General features: G+C 62.9%; 3 protein-coding genes across 3 annotated transcripts in view; all 3 read left to right on the forward strand.

Moving 5' to 3' along the window:
• The first annotated feature begins 546 nt into the window (after nucleotides 1-546).
• Nucleotides 547-18,353, forward strand: part of LOC135416896 (uncharacterized) — a 44,547-nt gene continuing 26,740 nt past the window's right edge. Inside the window, exons 1-8 of the mRNA XM_064660200.1 lie at nucleotides 547-701; nucleotides 955-1,019; nucleotides 1,134-1,361; nucleotides 1,632-1,779; nucleotides 2,020-2,084; nucleotides 11,167-11,394; nucleotides 11,665-11,812; nucleotides 12,053-12,117. Of these exons, the coding sequence (XP_064516270.1) occupies nucleotides 584-701; nucleotides 955-1,019; nucleotides 1,134-1,361; nucleotides 1,632-1,779; nucleotides 2,020-2,084; nucleotides 11,167-11,394; nucleotides 11,665-11,812; nucleotides 12,053-12,117 (1,065 nt within the window). The 5' untranslated portion in view covers nucleotides 547-583. The remainder of the gene's footprint in view (nucleotides 702-954; nucleotides 1,020-1,133; nucleotides 1,362-1,631; nucleotides 1,780-2,019; nucleotides 2,085-11,166; nucleotides 11,395-11,664; nucleotides 11,813-12,052; nucleotides 12,118-18,353) is intronic.
• LOC135416903 (uncharacterized) lies at nucleotides 3,104-6,909 on the forward strand. Its single transcript, XM_064660230.1, has 9 exons — nucleotides 3,104-3,491; nucleotides 3,579-3,716; nucleotides 3,996-4,110; nucleotides 4,535-4,672; nucleotides 4,890-5,066; nucleotides 5,195-5,614; nucleotides 5,864-5,966; nucleotides 6,233-6,289; nucleotides 6,600-6,909. Exons 1-9 carry the CDS (start codon nucleotides 3,421-3,423, stop codon nucleotides 6,797-6,799), a joined length of 1,419 nt encoding a protein of 472 aa, XP_064516300.1. The 5' UTR covers nucleotides 3,104-3,420; the 3' UTR covers nucleotides 6,800-6,909.
• LOC135416906 (maestro heat-like repeat-containing protein family member 7) lies at nucleotides 13,144-16,942 on the forward strand. Its single transcript, XM_064660237.1, has 10 exons — nucleotides 13,144-13,524; nucleotides 13,612-13,749; nucleotides 14,029-14,143; nucleotides 14,568-14,705; nucleotides 14,923-15,099; nucleotides 15,228-15,383; nucleotides 15,546-15,647; nucleotides 15,897-15,999; nucleotides 16,266-16,322; nucleotides 16,633-16,942. Exons 1-10 carry the CDS (start codon nucleotides 13,454-13,456, stop codon nucleotides 16,830-16,832), a joined length of 1,257 nt encoding a protein of 418 aa, XP_064516307.1. The 5' UTR covers nucleotides 13,144-13,453; the 3' UTR covers nucleotides 16,833-16,942.

Raw genomic sequence — 18,353 nt, forward strand, 5'->3', positions numbered from 1 at the left:
GGACAGAGCGGTGCTGTGCGGAGCCCCCGTGCAGCCAACTCGTTCTTTTCTGATCCGGAGCGTTTTGGTGGCGTTTTTGTGCTGCGAGTGCCCTCGAGGCCAGACCGCGGGACTTGGTGACACGGAGCTTTTGCGAGGTGTCTCCAGTCCCTGCGGCAGCTGCCCTTGAGTCTGCACTGCAGGACTTGCGTTTCGTAGGCTTTTCTATCTTTCAGGTGCCCTCGAGGCCAGACCGCGGGACTTGGTGACCCGGAGCTTCGGCGAGGAGTCTCCAAGCCCTGTGGCAGGTGCCCTCGAGGCCATTCTCTGGGGCTTCGTGCCCCAGAGCTTTTCCCTGCCATCTCCAATCCCTGCGGCGGCTGCCCTTGAGGCCGCACTGCGGGACTTGCCTTTTGTAGGCTTTTCTGTCTTTCAGGTGCCCTCGAGGCCAGACCGCAGGACTTGGTGACCCGGAGCTTTGGCGAGGAGTCTCCAGGCCCTGCGGCAGGTGCCCTCGAGGCCACTCTCTGGGGCTTCGTGCCCTGGAGCTTTTCCCTGGCATCTCCAATCCCTGCGGCGGCTACCCTTGAGGCCCGACTGTAGGATGGCGGAGAGACGCTTCAGCCTGTGCAGGTTTCTCAGGAAGAAGAAGAAGGAAGGCCCTGAGACTGCCCCTGCACAGCAGCCTGAGGAGGTGGAGCAGCCCCAGCCCCTGCAGGAGGGTGAGTGGCAGAGCTGGGCCAACAGCTGGTGGCTGCAGCCGGCTGGGCCTCTTCCCATCCCATCCCCTCCCATCCCATCCCCTGTGGACGTGGCCAGGAAAAGGGAGGGGGGAGGAGGGCCTGGGGCTGATCCCTGGCAGCTCCATGCACTGGGCATCCCAGGGCTGGCCCTGCCTGTGGAGCACAGGGCTGGGCCGTGTTCTCCGGCCTGTCCCGCAGCCCCTCAGCTCTGACCGCGCTCGCTCTTTGCCAGATCCAGGCCAGGACCAGACACAAGAACAGGACCGTGCCCGTGGCCGCTTCCGCAGGGCAGCACAGGTACCTGCAGCCACGGCCTCCTGGGCTGGGCCTGCTGCCACTGCTCAGCCTGGCACCACTGTCGGAGCTCTCCATGGCACATCCCGCTCTTCCCTGCCCTTTGTTTTCCTGTAGGCCGTTCGGAAATTCGTGGGCATTCGGCGTCCAAAGACCAGGATCGCACCAGGCGAGGTCATGGCACAGCCTGACCCCACGCCCAGTGAGCTCACGGCCAAGGCTGACGGCGCAACACCTGAGGGCGAGGCAGACACTGACATCGCAGCCGTTCAGTGCCCGCCCAGTGCTCCTGGTCTGGACATTCCTGGGGAGAGAGTTGTCTCTGTGGAAGTAAGCAGCCTGTGGGTAGGGATTGTGTGGCCCCTCAAGCCAGGTCTGCTGGGCCCCCTCAGCCTTTGAGGCCAGCACAGTATGGTGGGAAGGGAAGCACTTCTTGGGGGCAACTGGGAAAATTGCTCCCTCTGGCAGCTCTCCAACTCCCCCCTGGCCCCTCCAGGCCAGACTTTGGAACTTGATGAGCCGCAGTGTTCCCAAACCTGCCGTGTTGCAGGTGCCTTCAAGGCACTTGTGCAGGACTTGGTGAGCCAGAGCTTTTCCGTGCCATCTCTCCTGCAGGAAGCCATGAAGCCAGAGAGAGACACAGAGCAGAGACCCCCCAGGGTGCCCAAGCTGGCCTGGCTGAAGGAGGGGGAGGAGGAAGGCCCTGGAGCTGCCCCAGCCCAGCAGCCTGAGGAGGTGGAGCAGTCCCAGCCCCTGCAGGAGGGTGAGTGGCACAGCTGGGCCCCAGGGCTGGTGGCTGCAGCCAGATGAGCCTCTTGCCATCGCATCCCTTGTGGACAGGGCCAAGGAAAGGGAGGGGGAAGGAGGGCTCGGGGCTGATCCCCCGGCAGCTCCATGCACTGGCCATCCCGGGGCCGGCCCTGCCTGTGGAGCGCAGGGCTGGGCCGTGTTCTGCGGCCTGTCCCGCAGCCCCTCAGCTCTGACCGCGCTCGCTCTTTGCCAGATCCAGGACGGGACCGGACACAGGAGCAGGACCGCGCCCGGGGCCGCTTCTGCAGGGCAGCACAGGTACCTGCAGCCACGGCCTCCTGGGCTGGGCCTGCTGTCCCTGCTCAGCCTGGCGCCGCTGTCAGAGTTCTCCAGGGCACATCCCTCTCTTCCTGCCTTTCTCCTGCAGATGGTTTGCCAATTCAGCAGGTGCATTTGGAGGGAAGAGACCATCGCCATGGGTGCTGGGGGCATGGCAAGCTCTGACCTCTGCAATGCCGAGACCAGCGCTGCCCTGCTGGATTTGCTTGTGGAGAATGGTGTCTCCAGTGCCGAGAAAGTAAGCAGCCTGTGGCCAGGGCTCCAGCCCTGCAAGGATTGTGCGGGCCCTCACGCCGGCTCTGCTGGGCCCCCTCAGCCTTTGAGGCCAGCCCAGAGTGGTGGGAAGGGAAGCGCTTGTCGGGGGAAGCCGGGCAAGTTGCTGGCTCTGGCAGCTCTCCAAGTCTGCCCCGTGCCCCCTGCAGGTGCCAGCCTTCGTCAGGTACATCCACCGGTGGCTCACGGCCAATGTGTGTGCTGAGCGCAGACTGGACAGGACTCTTCTGGCTCTGGTCGAGGCGCACCCCGTGGATGTGGTGGTGACTCTGCTGCGCTCTGCCCCATGCTGTGACAGGTATGGGGCCCCTCTGCCTCCAGGGCTCACCAGCCCATCATCCTGTAGAGCCCATCCCAGGTGTCCCTCAGGCCCAGAGTTCCAAGGAGCCTCTAGCATGCCAGCCACGGATCCTGCTCCCATGTGCCCTCCTTGCTCCTCAGGGTGCTGTGGCTCTGTCAGCTGGGAGCGGGAAGTGCCCAGGCCGTGGCACTGTGGTTGAGAGCCCGCTGACACAGAGCTTTGACCCCGCAGAGCTGCTGTGAGCATGTGGAGAGCAATCATCTCCTTGAGAACTACTGCAGAGTCGGTGCTGACGATCCTTGCCCTCGTCCTGGGAAGCTGGCCAGCCTGCAGCATGCGCACCTCGGATGGGGACGAAGCGGAAGTCTTTGCCCTGGCTGTGAGTTTCTGGAACCGGCCTTTGCTCAGCGCCACGTCACCTCTCCGGCAGCTCTTCATCCTCCCCCAGCGCTGCATCTCCCTGCCTCAGGCACTGGGCTGGCAAGCTGGCTTAGGGGCAGGTTCAGGGGCACCAGGCCGGCTGCTCCTGCTGTGTCTCCCCTGGCCTCTCCCTGCCACGCTCGGGCCCTGCCCCATGGATGTCCGGGCACTGAGCGCTGTCTCCGGCTGGTTTCCTTTTTGCAGGCAACCGTGGCACTCTGGAAGATCCTCCATCTGCTCTGCTGCACACGGGCAGTGAGGGAGTGTTTCCCCAACCTCTTTGTGCATCTGCTCTTCCAAGTGTTCTTCAGCACAGTGCAGATGCCGGAGGAGGTTGACACCCTGTGGAGGGAGTGCCGGAAGCAACACAGCCTTCCCACCAAGCCCAACAGGTGCTCCATCCCACTCCTCCTGTCCCTGCCACGCCTTCGGGGCTGGCCAGGGCTCCCAGCATGACCTGGGCTTTGCTCTGCACGCAGGTTTGCAGTGCTGACCCTCAAAGCCCTGCTGCACCGTCTGCGCTGCGAGAGCGTGGTGGTGGCACTGGAGCGCAAGTGTGGCTGGGACACGCTCCTCAACGCCGACACCCACCACTACGCAGTGGGTCTGCTGGCCAGGTGAGACCCCCTTGTCCCCGCTGCCCCTGTCATTTCTGCCCTCTGCACAGGGCACCCCACGCAGTGCCCGTGGTCGTGGGCCGGAGGGCCTTGTCACCCAGGGATGGCCGAGCAGTGTGGCAAAGGCTGGGAGAGGTGGGTGCACAGGAGGAGCCGCCTGCCAGAGTGCCCTGGTCCCCTGCCGGGGTGCTGGGGAAAGACCAGGCCTCTGGGAGTGAGTCCCAGGAGAGGTTTGCCCAGCCAGCTCAGGCATGACAGTTCTTGTTTCCCTCCTGCCAGGGAGATGGGCTCTTTCTGCACCCCCTGGTGTTGCAGCATTGTGTGCTGCCTCCTGGAGCTGCTCAGCGAGGAGATGTGTCCCTGGGAGCTCCCTGCCATGGTGTTCCTTGTGGAGGTGAGCCTGATGGCGAGCGCTGCCTGGCCGAGCTGCCTCCACCTCTCTGGCCTTGTGCAGCCGCATCTGCGGGGGAAGCCCAGTGAAGGGAGCTGGGGCGGGGGGGGGGCTCCACTGTGTGCCCTTGGCCCCTTGCTGCTGGGGTGACACTTGTCCCCAGCTGTGTTTTGGGTCCTTCTGCTGCCAGCACTCGCACTTCCCTCATGGCTCCTCAAGGCCAAGGAATGCCAGGGCTGGGTGGCACAGAGGAGCGGGCGAGTGGCCTGCGCAGGGCAGGGAGCCCAGGGGCTCTGCAGAGCCACTGCTGCTTTTGGGCAGGGCTGCCCGGGACGGTGCCGCACCCTGTGCTGCTGCCTGGGCCCAGCCCTGTGCGGGTGCGGGCTGCTGCCGGCCGGGCAGCCCGTCACCGCTCCGTGCCTTTCAGGCCCTGGTCTACCTGGACGTGAGGGAGTGCGGCGAAAGCGTCCTGCAGATCCTTTCAAGGCACCTGTGGAGCGAGTGCCCAGAGATGCGCCGCCAAGTGCTGAGGGGCCTGGTGGTGCTCAGCCAGGATGCCGTGACGGTGAGGAAGGGGCGGTTGGCCGAAGCCGTGCTGCAGTGCTGGGGCTGGGGAGCACAGCTGCTGCCAGCTCTGCTGCCTCCCCGCTCAGCTGCCCGAGTCCCTCGGGACAGGCCTTTGGGCTCTGGGCCCCGCGGCAGCACGTGGGGCTGCCCCACCGGAGCGGGGTTGGCACTGCAGCCCTTCATGGCTTCACAGCACAGCCTTGTGTTCCTCACAGGCCAAAAGAATGGGCAGCCTGACTGAAAGCCTCGTGCAGCTCCTGTGGGACGCAGATGGAGAGCTGGTCCAGAGGACTGTCAGCGTCCTCGGCTTTCTGCTCTCCAATAAAGACATCCAGCTCTCCAGCCCCACCGCCCTGCAGCTGGCTGAGGCGCTGCAGCCGCTCTTCGACAACGTAAGGCTCTGTGCCCCGCAGCCACAGGCAACGGGTGCTGGCAGGAAACTTTGTCCCTTGTGGATTTTCAGGCCTGTGCCCAGGTGGGCCTGGAGAAGCCAGTGCTGAGGTCATTTCATTTCCACCAGGCTGACAGCAGTGTGCAACTGTCCTCCATCCTCCTCTTCCGTGGGGTGATGGTGACAGGGGAGAAAGAGGGAAAAAAGGCCCTGAAGCCACACGTGCGCCAGAGCCTGCTTCCACTCTTCTTCCACTGCCACGATGAGAACCACAGAGTGGCAGAGGTGAGTGAGCACTTGTGGGCTCTGGTGTCCCCGTGGCAGGGGGCTGGGCTGCCTCCTGCCCTGGCACCTGATGGGCTCCAGCCTCCTGCTGGCCTTGCTCCAGGGACACGGCTCCTTTGCCCTGGGCCGTGGTGCCATCTCCCAGTGCTTGTTGCTCTGCAGGCCTCTGGGGAAGCGCTGCTTTGTGTGGCCAGCTTCCTGAAGAGAAAGGACCTGCAGAAGATTGTGAAGAGGAAGGAGCTGTGGATGTTCAGCGAGTGCCTGGTAAGGACGGCCATGAAGCCCCAGCCCCAGGCTGGAGCAGCCCCCAGTCCCCGATGCTCAGAGTGTGGGGCTGGCACTGTGGCCCTGCCCACTGCTGCAGCCGCCTGCGGGACAGAAGCCTGCGCCCCACACGCTGCTGCCTTGCCTGGGGCGTGCGGGCAGGGGAGGCCACTGCTGGGCGCAGGCAGCTCCCAGCCATGGGGCAGAGCCCCAGCCAACCCTTCCCTCCGGCCCTGCCGCTCTCTGCAGCTGCAAAAGGAGCGGAGTCGAGCGGCCGAGTACCTGCGCCAGGCTTTGCCGTACCTGGAGAGCCCACAGGAGCCCCTGCGAGAGGCGGCCATCAGGTTCATTGGTGAGCCACAAGGTCCCTCCCCGCCCCGCTGCAGCTCGGCCCCAGCCCCGGCTGCTGCAGCGGCAGCAGGATGCGGCCCAGGGATGTGCTGGGGAGCCCCGAGTGCCCTGGTGGCTGCCGCCCTGTGCCAGCCCAGCCCTGGGGTGTCCCGAGGCGGGAAGGCCCCAGGCTCAGCCCTGCCAGGGCAGGAGGGTGCGTGGCCGGGCCGGCAGCGCCACCGGGGGGGAGCTGTGCCGCTGGGGCCCTGACAGGATCTGTGTTCCCAGGGATGGCCGGGAGGTACCTGCGGGGACAGCCCGTAGAGCTGCAGGACATCATCGAGAGTGAGTGAGGGCAGCGCGGTGTCAGCGGGGGCTGGTGGGAGGAGCACAGAGCCCGGGGCAGGGAGCTGCAATCCTGCCCTGGCTGTGGAGGGCTCTGCTCCCTGCACGGATGAGGGACGGCTTGGGCAGAGCAGAGAGAGATTTCAGGGGCACGGGGGGTTTTGGTGGCCAGCGCCTTCCGGCTGATCCCGTTGGGCCCTGCTCCCTGCTGGCCATGGCAAGAACTGGGTGAGATGGCCCTGGCTGGAGGAGCTTCTTGGGTCGCCACAGATCCAGCCTCTGACCTTGGCTCTGTTCCTCCCTGTTGCAGTTCTTCAGGGTCTGAGGAACGACACCAGCCCCGCCATCTCAAGCCTGGCGCTTCAGAGCTACCGTGTGCTCGAAGCTGCTGAGAGAGCTGCATCCCCCCAGGTGCAGCAGCCGCCAGACTGGCTGTGCGGGGCCTGCACGAGCTGTCCTGCTCTGCGGGGCAGTTTCTGGCTGTGCTGCCTGAGCTCTGGGGAGGCTTGATGTGGGAAGCGGTGTCTGCTGGGGCCACGTGAGCCTGCGAGGAAGACCCCTGCTGTGGAAGCACTTCCCTCTAGTCCAGCATAGGAATATAAAATTCCTCTTGCCACACACAGAGGTTCAGGAGTGGTTTTTGGTGCCCAGTTTGCACAGGGCATTGGGGAAGAGGGGAAAAAGGGTCCTTGTGCTCAGCAACGCTTGCCCGGGTGTGCAGTGAGAAGAGAAAGAGCCCTAAGTCCCCTTGGCCTTTGGTGGTGCTGTGCTGAAGCCTCCAAGCTTGCAGCAGAGCAGCTGGGCAAAGGCTGGAGCTGTGGGGCTCCCTGAGCCAAAGGTCCTTGGAGATGGCCAGAAGCCCTGTCCCAGGCAGGAAGTGCCATCTGTGTCCTGCCCAGGTGTTGGCCGGCTGCTGTGGCGCTTGCCCGGGGTGTCTGCCGTGCCTGCGGCAGAAGGGCTGGAGGCCTGGGCAGGAGGGTGGGGACAGCGCCAAGGGGGCCAGGCTGGCCTGGCTGGGGACAAGGAGGGCAAGGGGTCCCTGGTGGGGCACGACCGCTGGTGCTGCCTGAAGAAGGCACCTGCCGAGAAAAAGAACTGTTGCAAATAGGGCAACAGGAGCTGAGGCAGGTGCGGGAAGAAGCACAAATGGCTAAGCACCTGCCTGGGATCGATACTATGGGACACTGTTACCGAGAGAAGACTAATACGGGAAAAGACTGCTTTATTGTTACCAGGGTTTACCAAAGAACTTGTTCAGACAGTTTTCTTCTAAGTTTTTCCAATTTCAATGTATTTTCCTCTCACGGATATCCCCATTTTTCCTATTGGTTCCCATCTGCTGCATTGCAGATTGTATCGGGACGAAGTTGGGATGTTACTTTTTGGTCTATGTTTGGCCCTAGCCACCTGCAGTTAGTTTATGCTTTCTCCTGCCAAGTCTTCTGATAAAGCAGTGAACTTGGCCTTGGAGGGAGAGCTTCTGTGTAAACTGTTTTAATTGGTCTGTTGTGATTGGTCAATTGCTCGTCAGGGGCAGTTGGAGGACAAAGTGATGAGGAGGGTGATGAAGTAAGCCCCAGCCTCAATTGGGAAGACCCCCCCCAATCACTGCGCCTGTGTGGGGGACTTTCCAAAGTGCTCACGCATGTGCAGGAGGGGTGCACTTACATAACCAAGGGGGTGGGGTTCAGAGCCCTGACAGGGCAGTGCTGGCCACACCTCTCCGGGGCAGGTGCTCTCAAAAAACTTTATAAAAAGCAGAGACGCTTCTTGGGGGCGCGGCTCTTCACGATGGACCAAGTTGCTTTCAGCTGGGACGCCTGCTTGAAGTGGGAGCCTGCCACCCCCCATGAACCCGCAGGTGCTGCAGAGAGATTTCATTATTGGTTAGGATGGGTAAGACTTGTTTACAGGTGATACCTTGGTGAGTATGGGGGGAAGCCTTCTTCCTAGGGTCTTTTATGCACTTTTTCCTCCGCCCCAATCCTTTTCCCTCAGGCGCCTGTTTTGTTTTCTCCCTTTTTCCTTGTTTGCCACCTTTTCCTAATAAATAGCTATTATTTTTGCCAACTAGCAACGGTGTTTGGTTTATTCACGTTCCAGAATCTCTCGAACCTGTTTTTTTTCCCTTGATTTAGTCCCTTCCCTGTTACACAGATACTCTCCCCGTTGGCTCCTGCTGATTCCATGTGCCCTCCTTCCTTCCCTGGTTGGCTGTTTCCCATGTCAGTCCCATGCTCCGCCCTTTTTTCCAGCACCTTCCTCACCCTCCCCTATAGAAGTCCAAGCCCTGCTTCAATAAAGTTGTGACAGCACGGTGATAGCTCCACTGCGTGACAGTGTGTGTTTCCATCCTCTACTTCGCTCGAACCCACTTGCTGTCGCAGTCCCTCTCCCAGCCCAGACTGCAGCAGCTGCCAGCCAGGGCCAGGGGCAGGGGCAGGGCCGTGGGCCAGCCCGGGCCCCTGCGGCTGCCCAGCCCACGGGGCTGTGTCCCAGAGCCCGCCGAGCCAGAGCTCTGGGCCCGCGGAGGTGCTGCCAGCACAGGGAGGGCGCAGGGCTCCTCGGGCAGGGCTGCACCGTCGCTGCTGCCCAAGCCACAGACAAGAGCAGCAGGCTGTGCACAGGAGCAGCAGCAGCCACAACGCCTGGGCCTCCTCGGGAGTCGTCCCCCGGGGGCACAGCTCTTTGGGCAGGAGAGGGGCACCAGCCCTGCCAGGACTGGGGGCGGTGACAGGTCTCCTTGGGTAAGGACTTGCCAGAACTGCTGATTTTGGCGCAGCCCTGGCCAATGGGGTGGGAGCAGCATTGGTGCCCTTGTGTCATAGGTTTGAAAGGAGATGTGGGAATTTTTTCCCTAGGGTACCTTGTCCTCGCCCCGCAGTCTGTTTCTTCTGGGATGGGGGGAGTCGGGGATGGGGTGGGGGCAGAACGGAGCCGCAGGCGCTGGGCAGCGCGGGAGCGGGGAGAGGGGGAGGTCTCCCGGGGAAGCACGGTTGCCACAGGCATGGCCGGGAGTCTGTCGTTTGGGGGGTTTCTTTGGGTTTGGTGTGCACCGGACAGAGCGGGGAGTCCGGTTTTGGCTGCCTGCTTTTGCTTTGCCTGAGAGGAAGTTTCTTTTCCCCACGGGACCCCTTGTGGAGAACAACTGAGAGAAAGAGAGCAAGCCATCTCAGAGCAAGGTATTCTGCTTTCAGACGGCCTGTGGGAGAAAGGACTTTTTTTTTTTCCTTTTCAGTGCTGGCTGCGAGCACAGGTGGCTGCGAGCAGCTGTTGGACTGCCAAAACAGTCCTGCCTTCCCACCCCACTCCCCAGGTTGCTGCGGGTTTCCCCCCTCCACCTGGGGAATTGGGACTTTGCTTTGTTTCTTCCGAAAGGTTTTGATTGCACCATTTGTTGTTTATTCAGATTTGGTTAATAAAAAGCTGTTTCTTTTCCTTTTCCACACTTCCACCTGAAGTTTCTTGATTTCTACGTTGCAATCGTGTTAAACTAAGACACCTTGCCCTCACACTCCTTCTGTGTGTCACAGCCCCGTGTTCGGGAGGGCCACCAGCCGGCACTTCTCCCAAGGAGCCCGTGCCAGCTCGTGTGGAGGCCCCGTGGCCTTCCCGCTGCGGCTGCCTCGGCAGCCGAGGGGGCTCCTTCTGCTGCCCTGGGCAGGCACAGCAGGGGAGGGTTTGCTTAGTTTTTCAGCTGTGCCTAAAGTTCGTGTCCAGCTGTCTTGGATGCTTTGGAGAACGGACTCCTTCCCGCCTGGGGCAGGTTGGCCGGGCTAGGGGAGGCCCCAGGGCACGTGGCAGGGTGTCACAGGGCCCTTTGTGACACGGTGGGGTGGCACGGGGCAGGGTGTCACAGGGCCCTTTGTGACACGGGATGACTTAGTAGTGGTGGTGAGGTGGCCACGCCTCAGTGCTCCTCGGAGCGTGCGACGGGACAGACGGGACAGAGTGGTGCTGTGCGGAGCCCCCGTGCAGCCAACTCGTTCTTTTCTGATCCGGAGCGTTTTGGTGGCGTTTTTGTGCTGCGAGTGCCCTCGAGGCCAGACCGCGGGACTTGGTGACACGGAGCTTTTGCGAGGTGTCTCCAGTCCCTGCGGCAGCTGCCCTTGAGGCCGCACTGCAGGACTTGCGTTTTGTAGACTTTTCTATCTTTCAGGTGCTCTCGAGGCCAGACCGCGGGACTTGGTGACCCGGAGCTTCGGCGAGGAGTCTCCAGGCCCTGCGGCAGGTGCCCTCGAGGCCATTCTCTGGGGCTTCGTGCCCCAGAGCTTTTCCCTGCCATCTCCAATCCCTGCGGCGGCTGCCCTTGAGGCCCGACTGTAGGATGGCGGAGAGACGCTTCAGCCTGTGCAGGTTTCTCAGGAAGAAGAAGAAGGAAGGCCCTGAGACTGCCCCTGCACAGCAGCCTGAGGAGGTGGAGCAGCCCCAGCCCCTGCAGGAGGGTGAGTGGCAGAGCTGGGCCAACAGCTGGTGGCTGCAGCCGGCTGGGCCTCTTCCCATCCCATCCCCTCCCATCCCATCCCCTGTGGACGTGGCCAGGAAAAGGGAGGGGGGAGGAGGGCCTGGGGCTGATCCCTGGCAGCTCCATGCACTGGGCATCCCAGGGCTGGCCCTGCCTGTGGAGCACAGGGCTGGGCCGTGTTCTCCGGCCTGTCCCGCAGCCCCTCAGCTCTGACCGCGCTCGCTCTTTGCCAGATCCAGGACAGGACCAGACACAAGAACAGGACCGTGCCCGTGGCCGCTTCCGCAGGGCAGCACAGGTACCTGCAGCCACGGCCTCCTGGGCTGGGCCTGCTGCCACTGCTCAGCCTGGCACCACTGTCGGAGCTCTCCATGGCACATCCCGCTCTTCCCTGCCCTTTGTTTTCCTGTAGGCCGTTCGGAAATTCGTGGGCATTCGGCGTCCAAAGACCAGGATCGCACCAGGCGAGGTCATGGCACAGCCTGACCCCACGCCCAGTGAGCTCACGGCCAAGGCTGACAGCGCAACGTCCGAGGGCGAGGCAGACACTGACATCGCAGCCGCTCAGTGCCCGCCCAGTGCTCCTGGTCTGGACATTCCTGGGGAGAGAGTTGTCTCTGTGGAAGTAAGCAGCCTGTGGGTAGGGATTGTGTGGCCCCTCAAGCCAGGTCTGCTGGGCCCCCTCAGCCTTTGAGGCCAGCACAGTATGGTGGGAAGGGAAGCACTTCTTGGGGGCAACTGGGAAAATTGCTCCCTCTGGCAGCTCTCCAACTCCCCCCTGGCCCCTCCAGGCCAGACTTTGGAACTTGATGAGCCGCAGTGTTCCCAAACCTGCCGTGTTGCAGGTGCCTTCAAGGCACTTGTGCAGGACTTGGTGAGCCAGAGCTTTTCCGTGCCATCTCTCCTGCAGGAAGCCATGAAGCCAGAGAGAGACACAGAGCAGAGACCCCCCAGGGTGCCCAAGCTGGCCTGGCTGAAGGAGGGGGAGGAGGAAGGCCCTGGAGCTGCCCCAGCCCAGCAGCCTGAGGAGGTGGAGCAGTCCCAGCCCCTGCAGGAGGGTGAGTGGCACAGCTGGGCCCCAGGGCTGGTGGCTGCAGCCAGATGAGCCTCTTGCCATCGCATCCCTTGTGGACAGGGCCAAGGAAAGGGAGGGGGAAGGAGGGCTCGGGGCTGATCCCCCGGCAGCTCCATGCACTGGCCATCCCGGGGCCGGCCCTGCCTGTGGAGCGCAGGGCTGGGCCGTGTTCTGCGGCCTGTCCCGCAGCCCCTCAGCTCTGACCGCGCTCGCTCTTTGCCAGATCCAGGACGGGACCGGACACAGGAGCAGGACCGCGCCCGGGGCCGCTTCTGCAGGGCAGCACAGGTACCTGCAGCCACGGCCTCCTGGGCTGGGCCTGCTGTCCCTGCTCAGCCTGGCGCCGCTGTCAGAGTTCTCCAGGGCACATCCCTCTCTTCCTGCCTTTCTCCTGCAGATGGTTTGCCAATTCAGCAGGTGCATTTGGAGGGAAGAGACCATCGCCATGGGTGCTGGGGGCATGGCAAGCTCTGACCTCTGCAATGCCGAGACCAGCGCTGCCCTGCTGGATTTGCTTGTGGAGAATGGTGTCTCCAGTGCCGAGAAAGTAAGCAGCCTGTGGCCAGGGCTCCAGCCCTGCAAGGATTGTGCGGGCCCTCACGCCGGCTCTGCTGGGCCCCCTCAGCCTTTGAGGCCAGCCCAGAGTGGTGGGAAGGGAAGCGCTTGTCGGGGGAAGCCGGGCAAGTTGCTGGCTCTGGCAGCTCTCCAAGTCTGCCCCGTGCCCCCTGCAGGTGCCAGCCTTCGTCAGGTACATCCACCGGTGGCTCACGGCCAATGTGTGTGCTGAGCGCAGACTGGACAGGACTCTTCTGGCTCTGGTCGAGGCGCACCCCGTGGATGTGGTGGTGACTCTGCTGCGCTCTGCCCCATGCTGTGACAGGTATGGGGCCCCTCTGCCTCCAGGGCTCACCAGCCCATCATCCTGTAGAGCCCATCCCAGGTGTCCCTCAGGCCCAGAGTTCCAAGGAGCCTCTAGCATGCCAGCCACGGATCCTGCTCCCATGTGCCCTCCTTGCTCCTCAGGGTGCTGTGGCTCTGTCAGCTGGGAGCGGGAAGTGCCCAGGCCGTGGCACTGTGGTTGAGAGCCCGCTGACACAGAGCTTTGACCCCGCAGAGCTGCTGTGAGCATGTGGAGAGCAATCATCTCCTTGAGAACTACTGCAGAGTCGGTGCTGACGATCCTTGCCCTCGTCCTGGGAAGCTGGCCAGCCTGCAGCATGCGCACCTCGGATGGGGACGAAGCGGAAGTCTTTGCCCTGGCTGTGAGTTTCTGGAACCGGCCTTTGCTCAGCGCCACGTCACCTCTCCGGCAGCTCTTCATCCTCCCCCAGCGCTGCATCTCCCTGCCTCAGGCACTGGGCTGGCAAGCTGGCTTAGGGGCAGGTTCAGGGGCACCAGGCCGGCTGCTCCTGCTGTGTCTCCCCTGGCCTCTCCCTGCCACGCTCGGGCCCTGCCCCATGGATGTCCGGGCACTGAGCGCTGTCTCCGGCTGGTTTCCTTTTTGCAGGCAACCGTGGCACTCTGGAAGATCCTCCATCTGCTCTGCTGCACACGGGCAGTGAGGGAGTGTTTCCCCAACCTCTTTGTGCATCTGCTCTTCCAAGTGTTCTTCAGCACAGTGCAGATGCCGGAGGAGGTTGACACCCTGTGGAGGGAGTGCCGGAAGCAACACAGCCTTCCCACCAAGCCCAACAGGTGCTCCATCCCACTCCTCCTGTCCCTGCCACGCCTTCGGGGCTGGCCAGGGCTCCCAGCATGACCTGGGCTTTGCTCTGCACGCAGGTTTGCAGTGCTGACCCTCAAAGCCCTGCTGCACCGTCTGCGCTGCGAGAGCGTGGTGGTGGCACTGGAGCGCAAGTGTGGCTGGGACACGCTCCTCAACGCCGACACCCACCACTACGCAGTGGGTCTGCTGGCCAGGTGAGACCCCCTTGTCCCCGCTGCCCCTGTCATTTCTGCCCTCTGCACAGGGCACCCCACGCAGTGCCCGTGGTCGTGGGCCGGAGGGCCTTGTCACCCAGGGATGGCCGAGCAGTGTGGCAAAGGCTGGGAGAGGTGGGTGCACAGGAGGAGCCGCCTGCCAGAGTGCCCTGGTCCCCTGCCGGGGTGCTGGGGAAAGACCAGGCCTCTGGGAGTGAGTCCCAGGAGAGGTTTGCCCAGCCAGCTCAGGCATGACAGTTCTTGTTTCCCTCCTGCCAGGGAGATGGGCTCTTTCTGCACCCCCTGGTGTTGCAGCATTGTGTGCTGCCTCCTGGAGCTGCTCAGCGAGGAGATGTGTCCCTGGGAGCTCCCTGCCATGGTGTTCCTTGTGGAGGTGAGCCTGATGGCGAGCGCTGCCTGGCCGAGCTGCCTCCACCTCTCTGGCCTTGTGCAGCCGCATCTGCGGGGGAAGCCCAGTGAAGGGAGCTGGGGCGGGGGGGGGGCTCCACTGTGTGCCCTTGGCCCCTTGCTGCTGGGGTGACACTTGTCCCCAGCTGTGTTTTGGGTCCTTCTGCTGCCAGCACTCGCACTTCCCTCATGGCTCCTCAAGGCCAAGGAATGCCAGGGCTGGGTGGCACAGAGGAGCGGGCGAGTGGCCTGCGCAGGGCAGGGAGCCCAGGGGCTCTGCAGAGCCACTGCTGCTTTTGGGCAGGGCTGCCCGGGACGGTGCCGCACCCTGTGCTGCTGCCTGGGCCCAGCCCTGTGCGGGTGCGGGCTGCTGCCGGCCGGGCAGCCCGTCACCGCTCCGTGCCTTTCAGGCCCTGGTCTACCTGGACGTGAGGGAGTGCGGCGAAAGCGTCCTGCAGATCCTTTCAAGGCACCTGTGGAGCGAGTGCCCAGAGATGCGCCGCCAAGTGCTGAGGGGCCTGGTGGTGCTCAGCCAGGATGCCGTGACGGTGAGGAAGGGGCGGTTGGCCGAAGCCGTGCTGCGATGCCGGGGCTGGGGAGCACAGCTGCTGCCAGCTCTGCTGCCTCCCCGCTCAGCTGCCCGAGTCCCTCGGGACAGGCCTTTGGGCTCTGGGCCCCGCGGCAGCACGTGGGGCTGCCCCACCGGAGCGGGGTTGGCACTGCAGCCCTTCATGGCTTCACAGCACAGCCTTGTGTTCCTCACAGGCCAAAAGAATGGGCAGCCTGACTGAAAGCCTCGTGCAGCTCCTGTGGGACGCAGATGGAGAGCTGGTCCAGAGGACTGTCAGCGTCCTCGGCTTTCTGCTCTCCAATAAAGACATCCAGCTCTCCAGCCCCACCGCCCTGCAGCTGGCTGAGGCGCTGCAGCCGCTCTTCGACAACGTAAGGCTCTGTGCCCCGCAGCCACAGGCAACGGGTGCTGGCAGGAAACTTTGTGCCTTGTGGATTTTCAGGCCTGTGCCCAGGTGGGCCTGGAGAAGCCAGTGCTGAGGTCATTTCATTTCCACCAGGCTGACAGCAGTGTGCAACTGTCCTCCATCCTCCTCTTCCGTGGGGTGATGGTGACAGGGGAGAAAGAGGGAAAAAAGGCCCTGAAGCCACACGTGCGCCAGAGCCTGCTTCCACTCTTCTTCCACTGCCACGATGAGAACCACAGAGTGGCAGAGGTGAGTGAGCACTTGTGGGCTCTGGTGTCCCCGTGGCAGGGGGCTGGGCTGCCTCCTGCCCTGGCACCTGATGGGCTCCAGCCTCCTGCTGGCCTTGCTCCAGGGACACGGCTCCTTTGCCCTGGGCCGTGGTGCCATCTCCCAGTGCTTGTTGCTCTGCAGGCCTCTGGGGAAGCGCTGCTTTGTGTGGCCAGCTTCCTGAAGAGAAAGGACCTGCAGAAGATTGTGAAGAGGAAGGAGCTGTGGATGTTCAGCGAGTGCCTGGTAAGGACGGCCATGAAGCCCCAGCCCCAGGCTGGAGCAGCCCCCAGTCCCCGATGCTCAGAGTGTGGGGCTGGCACTGTGGCCCTGCCCACTGCTGCAGCCGCCTGCGGGACAGAAGCCTGCGCCCCACACGCTGCTGCCTTGCCTGGGGCGTGCGGGCAGGGGAGGCCACTGCTGGGCGCAGGCAGCTCCCAGCCATGGGGCAGAGCCCCAGCCAACCCTTCCCTCCGGCCCTGCCGCTCTCTGCAGCTGCAAAAGGAGCGGAGTCGAGCGGCCGAGTACCTGCGCCAGGCTTTGCCGTACCTGGAGAGCCCACAGGAGCCCCTGCGAGAGGCGGCCATCAGGTTCATTGGTGAGCCACAAGGTCCCTCCCCGCCCCGCTGCAGCTCGGCCCCAGCCCCGGCTGCTGCAGTGGCAGCAGGATGCGGCCCAGGGATGTGCTGGGGAACCCCGAGTGCCCTGGTGGCTGCCGCCCTGTGCCAGCCCAGCCCTGGGGTGTCCCGAGGCGGGAAGGCCCCGGGCTCAGCCCTGCCAGGGCAGGAGGGTGCGTGGCCGGGCCGGCAGCGCCACCGGGGGGGAGCTGTGCCGCTGGGGCCCTGACAGGATCTGTGTTCCCAGGGATGGCCGGGAGGTACCTGCGGGGACAGCCCGAAGAGCTGCAGGACATCATCGAGAGTGAGTGAGGGCAGCGCGGTGTCAGCGGGGGCTGGTGGGAGGAGCACAGAGCCCGGGGCAGGGAGCTGCAATCCTGCCCTGGCTGTGGAGGGCTCTGCTCCCTGCACGGATGAGGGACGGCTTGGGCAGAGCAGAGAGAGATTTCAGGGGCACGGGGGGTTTTGGTGGCCAGCGCCTTCCGGCTGATCCCGTTGGGCCCTGCTCCCTGCTGGCCATGGCAAGAACTGGGTGAGATGGCCCTGGCTGGAGGAGCTTCTTGGGTCGCCACAGATCCAGGCTCTGACCTTGGCTCTGTTCCTCCCTGTTGCAGTTCTTCAGGGTCTGAGGAACGACACCAGCCCCGCCATCTCAAGCCTGGCGCTTCAGAGCTACCGTGTGCTCGAAGCTGCTGAGAGAGCTGCATCCCCCCAGGTGCAGCAGCCGCCAGACTGGCTGTGCGGGGCCTGCACGAGCTGTCCTGCTCTGCGGGGCAGTTTCTGGCTGTGCTGCCTGAGCTCTGGGGAGGCTTGATGTGGGAAGCGGTGTCTGCTGGGGCCACGTGAGCCTGCGAGGAAGACCCCTGCTGTGGAAGCACTTCCCTCTAGTCCAGCATAGGAATATAAAATTCCTCTTGCCACACACAGAGGCTCAGGAGTGTTTTTTGGTGCCCAGTTTGCACAGGGCATTGGGGAAGAGGGGAAAAAGGGTCCTTGTGCTCAGCAACGCTTGCCCGGGTGTGCAGTGAGAAGAGAAAGAGCCCTAAGTCCCCTTGGCCTTTGGTGGTGCTGTGCTGAAGCCTCCAAGCTTGCAGCAGAGCAGCTGGGCAAAGGCTGGAGCTGTGGGGCTCCCTGAGCCAAAGGTCCTTGGAGATGGCCAGAAGCCCTGTCCCAGGCAGGAAGTGCCATCTGTGTCCTGCCCAGGTGTTGGCCGGCTGCTGTGGCGCTTGCCCGGGGTGTCTGCCGTGCCTGCGGCAGAAGGGCTGGAGGCCTGGGCAGGAGGGTGGGGACAGCGCCAAGGGGGCCAGGCTGGCCTGGCTGGGGACAAGGAGGGCAAGGGGTCCCTGGTGGGGCACGACCGCTGGTGCTGCCTGAAGAAGGCACCTGCCGAGAAAAAGAACTGTTGCAAATAGGGCAACAGGAGCTGAGGCAGGTGCGGGAAGAAGCACAAATGGCTAAGCACCTGCCTGGGATCGATACTATGGGACACTGTTACCGAGAGAAGACTAATACAGGAAAAGACTGCTTTATTGTTACCAGGGTTTACCAAAGAACTTGTTCAGACAGTTTTCTTCTAAGTTTTTCCAATTTCAATGTATTTTCCTCTCACGGATATCCCCATTTTTCCTATTGGTTCCCATCTGCTGCATTGCAGATTGTATCGGGACGAAGTTGGGATGTTACTTTTTGGTCTATGTTTGGCCCTAGCCACCTGCAGTTAGTTTATGCTTTCTCCTGCCAAGTCTTCTGATAAAGCAGTGAACTTGGCCTTGGAGGGAGAGCTTCTGTGTAAACTGTTTTAATTGGTCTGTTGTGATTGGTCAATTGCTCGTCAGGGGCAGTTGGAGGACAAAGTGATGAGGAGGGTGATGAAGTAAGCCCCAGCCTCAATTGGGAAGACCCCCCCCCAATCACTGCGCCTGTGTGGGGGACTTTCCAAAGTGCTCACGCATGTGCAGGAGGGGTGCACTTACATAACCAAGGGGGTGGGGTTCAGAGCCCTGACGGGGCAGTGCTGGCCACACCTCTCCGGGGCAGGTGCTCTCAAAAAACTTTATAAAAAGCAGAGACGCTTCTTGGGGGCGCGGCTCTTCACGATGGACCAAGTTGCTTTCAGCTGGGACGCCTGCTTGAAGTGGGAGCCTGCCACCCCCCGTGAACCCGCAGGTGCTGCAGAGAGATTTCATTATTGGTTAGGATGGGTAAGACTTGTTTACAGGTGATACCTTGGTGAGTATGGGGGGAAGCCTTCTTCCTAGGGTCTTTTATGCACTTTTTCCTCCGCCCCAATCCTTTTCCCTCAGGCGCCTGTTTTGTTTTCTCCCTTTTTCCTTGT

This window comes from Pseudopipra pipra, chromosome 7 (assembly GCF_036250125.1).
Source record: "Pseudopipra pipra isolate bDixPip1 chromosome 7, bDixPip1.hap1, whole genome shotgun sequence".
NCBI classification, from domain to species: domain Eukaryota; kingdom Metazoa; phylum Chordata; class Aves; order Passeriformes; family Pipridae; genus Pseudopipra; species Pseudopipra pipra.